This window comes from Phoxinus phoxinus (genome assembly GCF_949152265.1).
Source record: "Phoxinus phoxinus genome assembly, chromosome: 11".
NCBI classification, from domain to species: Eukaryota; Metazoa; Chordata; class Actinopteri; order Cypriniformes; family Leuciscidae; genus Phoxinus; species Phoxinus phoxinus.
In genome coordinates this window covers 871,759-881,758 of record NC_136886.1, presented here as the reverse complement: position 1 = coordinate 881,758, position 10,000 = coordinate 871,759, and the positions used below count along the sequence as shown (strand labels likewise).

Genomic DNA, 10,000 nt, shown 5'->3' with positions numbered 1-10,000 from the left:
CCCCCTGTGCTGAAAATCCAGCGTTTGTGTAAGTGATAATGTTCATCCAGCCGGTTGTTATCTCAGAGTAAACCCGACAGGGTGATCAGGATCAGGTCTTCATCAGCCTCACACACACACACACACACACACACCTGAAGGGGGTTTATTCTGAGATAACAACCGGCTGGATGTACATTATCCCGCTTATTACACGGATACTTGCCACATAAGTAAATAATTAGACACGAAATATTGATCTGAGTTTAAATATTGGTCTTTAAACGCGGAGAGAGCAGCTTCAGCGGCGAGATCAAACTAGACGGACATTTAAGAGATACGGTATACAGTCATAACACTTATTACACAGCATTTCACCACATAAATAATTATGGAGATAAGAGATATTGATTTTAAATTAAAATGTTTTAAAATCGTACCTGTTTGTTATCCTATCTGTCCGGACTACAAGTTTCAGAGCGAACATCCATATCTCGGATCGTGTTTTCCGTTGATTTTTTCAACGTTTTCTTTGTATATAGAAAGAACAACCGTAATCCGTTCAGCTCTTAATACTGATTTATTGCTTTCGTCCGTTTTTGTCAGTCGACTGTTAGACGAACATTGTATGCTTATGTATTTCAGGAGTTCGTCCTCAGAACTTTTGTCTTGTTTTTCAGCACAAATATGATTCAGCAAAATGATTTCAGATATTAATACTTGTTTATTGAACAAAGTTTGTGCTTAAAACAAGAACAAATATCTCTCAATGGGGTCGTAAAATTAAGTTGAATAAGTTTTTTGACCCCATTGATAGATATTTGTTCTTATTTACTGATATTTGTATATTTACGGGTCAAGCACCGAAAGTTTGGATCCGTTTGCGTTCCTATTCTTCTTCTTGTTCCGCTCTTGAGTCTATGGCAGCCCATTGAACCGCATTCGGGAAAGTTATGAAATTTGGCACATAGACAGAGAACAGTCTGAATATGAACCACAGCAATTTTGGAGTCTATAACTCAATCCCTCTAGCGCCACCAACTGTCCAATGTTTCACTTATGGTTATGCTAATAACTGTTGATTCTTAAGGGCTAGAAACAAAACCAAATGTTCCTCTAATATCTTAGCTCAAGACAATGCAATTGCATCCTATGATGGCATTTTAACCATTTAACCTGTAGGTTTTTTTTTACGAACCCTAAAAAACCCTTACTCTTTGTCGAACCGTTCTCGAATAACGCGCAAACAAATTTGACGAAGAGCACGCCAAAATGAACGTGAGGCTATATCTCCGCAATGCTTTACCCCATTCTGTCTAAACTTGGTGTGTGTTATGACAACCATGACCTGAGGATACCTCCAAGATTTTGGCGCAGTGCCACCTAGTGGTCAGGAGAAAATGAAAAAATGGCTCTTTTTGTTCAGAACTTCTGAACGCTTTGGCCGAATGCAGCAAATCTGGTCTTTAAAATCCTATACTTTTCCCAACTGATCACTTATCCGATTTTCACCAAAATTAAATCGTATCATCTTCAGAACATGCCGGCAACAAGTTACGGATTTCGTGTCGATCGACTAAACCTTTTTTGTATACGCCGTCAACAAAAATGATGCCAGAATGACTATCTCTGCAATGCTTTTGCATATTGACGCCAAACTTTGCATGTGTCATTGTCACGTCACTCTGACCACAACACACCAATTTAGTCACAATGCCACCTATTGGTCAAATCATATTATTACTAATGACTTATCCTGCCTTTTTTGTGCTTGGCCCCTTATTGGCTGCTTGCAAGCTATTTTTTTCCTTGTTTGAATATTTGTACTGGAAAACAAGACAAAAATACTGAGGAACAACATCATTTTTTGCAGTTAAGAAGTCAAAAACCAGCTACTTTTCATTGGTTTCAAATGACAAGCCTGTTGTTCGATCAGGGTTTTACAAATGCAACTGAAGAACTGATTGGATGATGATGAAAATATAGAATCTTGAGAAATATTGATTCCTGATGTCAGTCAAGAAGATGGACGGTGATGAAAGATCATGAAGACAAACTTTTATTTTCTTTAGAATGATGAATCGTTCACAGGAACATGAGTTTCATGTTGACTTCAAGAGGCCGTCCCGATGTTGTCCGGAATGAATTTGAGGCATAAATTACAACATTTTGATGTTAAATGACAGTAGCAAAACCTTTAAGATGAAGTTTAGCTTCATGATCAGATCATCAACAGAAGCTTCTGGAGAGTTTGTGTTATCAGTGCAAAACCAGGTTTAATGCTCAAAACATTGAGCAAAAACACTCTCTGTGTAAGAAGATGGTAAATTAATCCAAATTAATGTATTTAACAGAATGTTATTCACCCCAATATGAATTACCTTTATGTATTATGAAATTAAAGACATAGCATATCTATTTACTCTGAATAAAGCTTGAAGAGACGCAAAGACAAAATGCAAGATGCTGACACAGATAGAATGATATCGTTTTTATCCCATTTGATTATCCTTTACTTTCCCCGTCTTGTTTTTGAAGTAAAACACCAAAAGCGGAGCCGTAGCTCTTTATTTTTGGACCACCGATTCATCTGTGAACGAGAAGCGTAAGAGGAACTCGAGCTCCTGCAGTTCTGTGAATAAAGTATTGCTTGATCATGTGTATAGTATACATGTGTGTAAATAATGTATCACAAATAAATAATGAAATCCAATCCGCCTGACCTGCCGTTATTCTCAAACTCTGAATGAAATGATCCATTATTCTGCTTAAGAAAAGATTCAAGAAGCACCTCATGCTCTGTGTTATGATACTTCGTTTGTAAGTCACTTTACTATGGTGAACAAGTGCAATCTCTTTACATGATCAGTTTGTTTTCTTAGGGTCATCGTGGGACACTTGAACTCTGATCACGTACATTGCAAAATCATTATTGCTGACTGTTAATTATTTGGGAGACGGTAAGTATAATATAATATTTTGTGCTGTCAAATTGATTAATCGCGATTAATCGATAATCGCATCCAACTAAAGTTTTTGTTTATATATATATATATATATATAGTACACACATATATAAACAAAAACATTTTTTAGATGCAATAATCACAATTAATCAATTTGACAGCACAAAATATTATATACATACATTGTAAAAAAAATTAAGCTTGAACAACAACAAAAATCTTAGTACTAATTTCCCCTAGCTTTTTCTTGTTGACTCAATTTTTGTAAATAACAGTTATACGAACTGTCTGTGATACAAAAAAATGTTTAGTTGAGTCAAATTGACATAATTTGTTTTCTGGAGAGGTGCAACTATTCTGTAACAAATCCATTGTAGTTGAGCCAATTCCAAAAAAAAATTATATTGGAAATCATTTGGTCACCATTTTGGTGATGAGCGTTTCCTTTGGTTGGGCAGTTTGACTCTTGGATTTATTTGTGAGTTTGTGGTCATTGTAACAGTGTGTAGCAAAACACATACTTTGTTGCTAAGAAAAAAGAAACCAAGATGATCAAGATTTCAGCCTCATAAACTAGAATAAATCACTAATCTGATTTCTGACCAAAACTGATTATTTTTTATTAATATTCTACAAGCAAAACTTTCTTGCAGCAGATCAGACATTCTGAATTCTGATTTTAAAATACGTTATACGGGAGAAATGAATTCTGACACACACACAGACATCAAGAATCAGCATATGAATCTCAACAATGGTGACATGCTTCATGCCGCAATGCATGCTGGGAGCCACCATAGTATTTAAATCATGGCTCCCAGCATGCATTGCGGCATGAAGCACGTCACCATTGTTGAGATTCATACGCTGATTCTTGATGTCTGTTTGTGTGTTTATAAAAAAAATCCCATAATGTAGTTAAAAATCAAAAATTAAAAGTGTGAAATTCAGAGTATCTGTTCTGTTGTAAAAAAGTTTTGTTGGTAAATATAATATGTTATTCACAAATAATCACTTTACAGGAATAAGAGTAGAGCACTATTCTCCTTTATGATGCTGTTCTCTCAGCTGATTATTTTTGTTCATGGCTTTCTTTACAATAAATTACGTGTTTTGTTAAACACTGTTATTATAAAGATACAAACTCACATAAAATGCCAAGAGTCAAACTGCCCAACTCAAGGAAATGCACATCACCAAAATGGTGACCAAACATTTTCTATAACAAATCTACATCTTATTCTTAATAAAGACTTCTGTTTCCAATAGACACATTTTTTTAATTGGCTCAACTACAAAAGATTTGTTACAGAATTGCATCTTTCCAGAAAACAAATGATGTCAAGTTGACTCAACTAAACATTTTTTTGTATCACAGACAACTTATTTTCAGTTTGTATAACTGTTATTTACAAGAGTTGAGTCAACAAGAAAAAGCTAACAAAATTAGTACTAAGGTTTTTTTTGTTGTACGAGATTTTTACAATGTGGATGTTTGCTGAACCAACACAACAAAATCAGTCAATTCAACTTTTTTAAAGTGTATGTATATGCATTATATATTGCATTATATTTGAATCAATTAATTTATAAATTGATAATGATATAAAATAATTCCAATAGCAAAATTAAAGATAAAAACAGTGTTTTCATATTTCATAGTTCATCATGATTTCTTCTGTCTAATGTTGTGATGCTTGTGCAGAATTACTATTTCACTATTATCTTACAAATACATATATAAAAGCAATTGTGTGATAAATGCCACTATAATGCAGCAAATATTTTGTAATTATTGTACTATATATATATGTGCAGCTTTTATGAAGCCAGATTAATTGATTGAAAACTCTCGGTTTGGTGAAGTAAAATCTCAATGTTGAATAAATAAAAACAGTGCACTGTAAAAAAAAAAAAATTGGGTTTACCTTAAAAAAGAAAGTTACCTTAAAATGTTTAGTTCGTTGTAATTAAAAAGTTAATACAATGAAGAAGAAAGGTTTAATAAACAGAAACTCAAAATAGTATGTTATCTTCACACATTATCGAAGTTGATTTGACAAAAGATAAAAGTTGTGATGATAAATCATGAAAATATTAGTTTACAGTGTGTTTCAGCTGTAAGTCATATAATTATATATAGTTATATAAAATACATGTGTGTTAGAACTTTGATGAAATCGAACACAGTTCGCTGTAGTTCTTCTGAATAGCATGTTGTTCTTTAGGCATGACGTCAATTTGTAGGCCAGCATCGCATAACTCTCCACTGCGCAAGTCAGGACTACATTTCCCATGAGCACTCGCGCGGATCGTCAGTAAGCTGCTGTCATTTAGGCGACGGACGAAAAGCGTGCGATCGCAAAAACCTGCTGGAAGCGGAGAAGTTGAGTCGCTTTACCATGTTAACACTGACTTTAAGACAACTGATCAAGGTGAGTTTAAACACACACACACACACACGCGTTATAGCGCGTGATAATAATAATAATGCTGGCCAGGGCGCGTGATGTGTTGAAACAGGCGTTATGATGATCGCTCCTGTTTGCATTCATGTAGCAGATTATATTAATCTTCAGTATGCATGCATAAGCGAACATGCATTATAAACGTCATGTCGTGATGCAGATTTGACATGAACCCTTTACAACAGTGTGTTATTGAAGCGCTCGAGCGCGCGCGGGTCTGTTACGTGGCATGTGAGTGTGTGTGTGTGTGATGTTTGACATCATTTAAACTATTGCATTTGTGAATCGTCTCTAAGTTCAGTAGACTTGCACTTAGACATCGAGTTAGTGAGTTAGAGAGATGATAATACAGGATGGACTGTGTTAACTCCTCTCAGACTATAGATGATGCAACCACACATGATGTGTTTCACATGAAGACACACACACTTTACTCCTCTGCTTCTGTGAAGTGTGTTAAAGTGCAAGAGATCAGATCTGAACTCCTCAGACCGTTTCTGCAACTCAAGAAAATCTTATTTATGACGTTAAGATAAAAAGGCGAAGTTATTACATACTACAAACATACAGTCGAAATTATGACTTTCTATATCATCAATTTTATGTACTTTTTATGTCATAATTGACTTGTCAATTTCAACTAGAATGTCATAATTTTGAGTTTATGTAATGATTATGACTTAATCTCATAAATAATATAAATTACTCTAATTTTGACTTTTTTTCCACAATTTCAACTTTTCGCCATAATTTCGACACTTAATTTCATAAATTACTTGGTATGTGATATTTTTAATGTCATAATTGACTGTCATAATTCAACTTTATTTCATAACTTTCGACTTTTCATATCATAATTATGACTTAGTATGTGATCATTATTAGCAAAATCATGTTTTCTAGACATGCATCAACAGTGTCCTGATCAAACGGAGTCGGCTGATGGAGAGATGAAGCTCTTGTTTTATTATTCTTCATAGTTTAATCAGTGAAATGACTTTAAGCAGTTATTAATCAAAGCCTGACGTTCTTAGACACTTGATGCATGTTTTATTAGACTGAACATGTTTTATTAGCAGTGTTGGGAACGTTACTTTAAAAAAGTAATTAGTTATAGTTACTCACTACTTGTTCCAAAAAGTAACTGAGTTAGTAACTGAATTACTCTATAATAAAAGTAACTCGTTACCAGGGAAAGTAACTATCTGCGTTACTGTTTAAAAAAAAGTTGCTATAATCCAAAGAATTTGGATTTTTGTGAGCAGTTTTCACAAGTCAGTTGAAATGAGTAGAACAGACGGGTGTTTGTACATAACTTTCGATATTTATTGCACGTCGACAGACAGCAAGAGGTTTATCCTGCACTTCAAGTATTAATTTATCTTTGTAAGAAAAGTAAACAGTTACACCATATAAAGTGCATAACTCTAGCAAATTAAATCAAACTCTCTCAACCAGAGACAACTGGCGCACTAGCATCTGTGGTGGAGGTATCGGTGTTTTTTGCCACTAGCTTTGTAGATGCGTGTGTCAATGTGAGATGCTTCATTAAATTAGAGTTGCTTTCAACGGATGTCGACAAAGTCTTCGCTCCTGGACATAATGTACACATTACATGCACGTTCTTGCCTTTGACCACAATGAATTTGAAGTAGTGCTTATATCTCCTCCAACTTTTCATCGGATTGCTCCTGACTCGCCATCTCTGCTGCTCCGTCAAATCTGTTTATCGCCGCGGTTGTGTGTGTGTGTGTGTGTGTGGCGCCTGGCGCGTGTGCTGGCATGTGTGTAAAAACACTGGCTCTGATTGGCTACCATGAAACATGACTCTGCCTTAGCCAATCATAATCGCTTGCATCGTTATTAACCCACCTCCTCACTAGCTGTGAGCCAGGGGTGCGTTCGGAATCGGATTACACAGTTTATTCAATCAATGTATATAACGCACCGCATTTAACATCTAGTAACGTTAACGGCGTTGTAACGACGGGAAAAGTAATTAGTTAGATTACCCCGTTACTGAAAAAATAACGTCGTTATTCCAAACACTGTTTATTAGACTGAACATGTGTTATTAGACTGAACGTTAGATTATCTGTTGATCTAGTGAACTCGTGTCCGTCAGTCTCGTGTCTCTCAGACTCTGTCCTTCACGCGCTTCATGCTCCTCTTGTTATGGAACATGAACACAAGCGTGTCTTGTGTGTGTCCGTGATCTGATCAGACTGACTTCATTAAGATGAAGCATGAGGCCTTTAGTTAGTTAGTTAGTTTGCAGAAACTCTTTCTCAAGCCTTCCCAATGTTTGTTCCATTGAAATCTGAAGTGTTGTATTGACTGGTCACGCATGTTGCACTGCAGAAATCATCTTCGTAATCTAGTTTTCTCTTCTTTTTAAAGTCTTGAGGTTTCTGCTTAAAACAGGAAAAAACTGATTTTTTGTAAAGCAATAGAATTATATTTTTTTGTGTGTATATTCTAAATATATTAGGGCTGTCAAAAAATTAATCGTGATTAATCGCATCCAAAATAAAAGTTTGTGTTTGCATAATATATGTGTGTACTGTGTATAATTATTTATATATATAAAAACACACACAATCATGTATATTTTTAAGAAAAATTGGTTATATTTATATATAAAATATTTATATATAATATAAATTATATAAATACAGTATATAAATGCAAATATTTCTTAAATATATACATGAATGTGTGTGTATTTATACATAATAATTATACACACACACACATGTATTATGTAAACACAAACTTTTATTTTGGATGCGATTAATCACGATTCATCTTTTGACAGCCCTAATATATATGATAAAAACTGCCCCATATTTCCACATGTACAGCTTGAGCCAGTGTGTGTCGGACAGCTTTATGGAGATTGATCATAAGCTGTTCACATATTGGCAATAATAAAGAGATTAATGCATGAAAACATGAATCTGCTAGTGTGACCGTATCCAGGCGTCCTCTTATCAGTCTTGCATAAGCAGTTTAACCCAACGACTCAATAATTAACCAGTCGTTGTTTTGCATTAAATGCCAAAGCTCATGTTCTGATCAGCCAATCAGACGAGAGGATTGCGTCCACGCCTCTCACTCAATCACGTTAAAGTCCTTCTTGCGGTTTCATCTAGAGTTATTTAGTAATGCATGTGTGAAAAGTTCATATCACAGAACTCAACAGAACAGAGAACTCTACTGTACATGCTTTACATGAGTTACTATGGTAACAACAACCCTCAGACCCCGAGGACTCTGGTCACTCAAACATCTGTCAGACGGTGTAACCGTGATGTTGCACTCGTTCAGCGTGTGTGTGTTAGATGTGTTTGTGATCATACTGGGAATGATTGATTGTCATGTTTGTGTATTCAGCCAAAAAGCATCATCTGAGAGTGAGTCACTCTTGTGCTTCAGATTCACTTGATTCAGTGAATGCATGCATTGATAAAAATGTGTTTAAGTTGCTTTGGATAAAAGCTTATGGAGAACCAAACCTGCAGAAATAAATAAAAATTCATAATAAAATTAATCTTCATTATTTTCTACATTTATTTTAAAAAGCATTTTTATTATTTTTTTTCATTTTTATTTATGCATTTATTTATTTTATTTATTATGAATTTATTCCCACATATTTTACTTTATTTATTTGTTTATTTTCTTATTATTACATTTATTTTACTATCTATATATTTATTTATCTATTTATTTTTTAATTTCTGCTGGTTTGGTCCAGCATAATATACATCTGTTAAATGCATAAATATACAAAAAATTAAACAATTATTTTTTTACATTTATTACAACAACATGTGATTTATTTAAGCATCATTGAGATACTGTGTAGTTTATATTATTTTAAATTCTTTTTTATTTTATATTTTTCTTCTTGATTTTAATATTAGTATTTTTTTACTGTGTTTTTATCATTTGTTGTAGGTTTATTATAACTTTTATAAAAAATTATTTCAGCTTTATTTTTTATTTTTATTTTGTACTACAAAACATTAACTAAATTAAAATGAGAAATGTTGCCTTTTTTAAAGATTTTTTTTTTTTTTTAGTTTAGTTACATTTATTTTATTCTTAAAATTTGTATTTATGGTTTTAGTTCTAGTTAACGATGATTATCCCAGAATGGGAATCCCAATACTAACCCTAATTTGGAGATGAACGTGAACAGTGAGCCGATTCAGCCAGTGAGCCGATTCAGCCAGTGACTCGATTCAGCCAGTGAGCCGATTCAGCCAGTGAGCCGATTCAGCCAGTGACTCGATTCAGCCAGTGACTCGATTCAGCCAGTGACTCGATTCAGCCAGTGACTCGATTCAGCCAGTGACTCGATTCAGCCAGTGACTCGATTCAGCCAGTGACTCGATTCAGCCAGTGACTCGATTCAGCCAGTGACTCGATTCAGCCAGTGACTCGATTCAGCCAGTGACTCGATTCAGCCAGTGACTCGATTCAGCCAGTCAGCCGATTCAGTGAGTGAGCCGATTCAGCCAGTGACTCGATTCAGCCAGTGAGCCGATTCAGCCAGTGACTCGATTCAGCCAGTGAGCC

The 10,000-nt window shown here is 34.6% G+C and overlaps 1 protein-coding gene across 1 annotated transcript in view; it reads left to right on the top strand.

The window, feature by feature from the left end:
- The first annotated feature begins 5,110 nt into the window (after positions 1-5,110).
- shmt2 (serine hydroxymethyltransferase 2 (mitochondrial)) overlaps positions 5,111-10,000 on the top strand; it is a 29,085-nt gene continuing 24,195 nt past the window's right edge. The window contains exon 1 of the mRNA XM_079627296.1: positions 5,111-5,380. Coding sequence (XP_079483422.1) covers positions 5,348-5,380 — 33 coding nt within the window. The 5' untranslated portion in view covers positions 5,111-5,347. The remainder of the gene's footprint in view (positions 5,381-10,000) is intronic.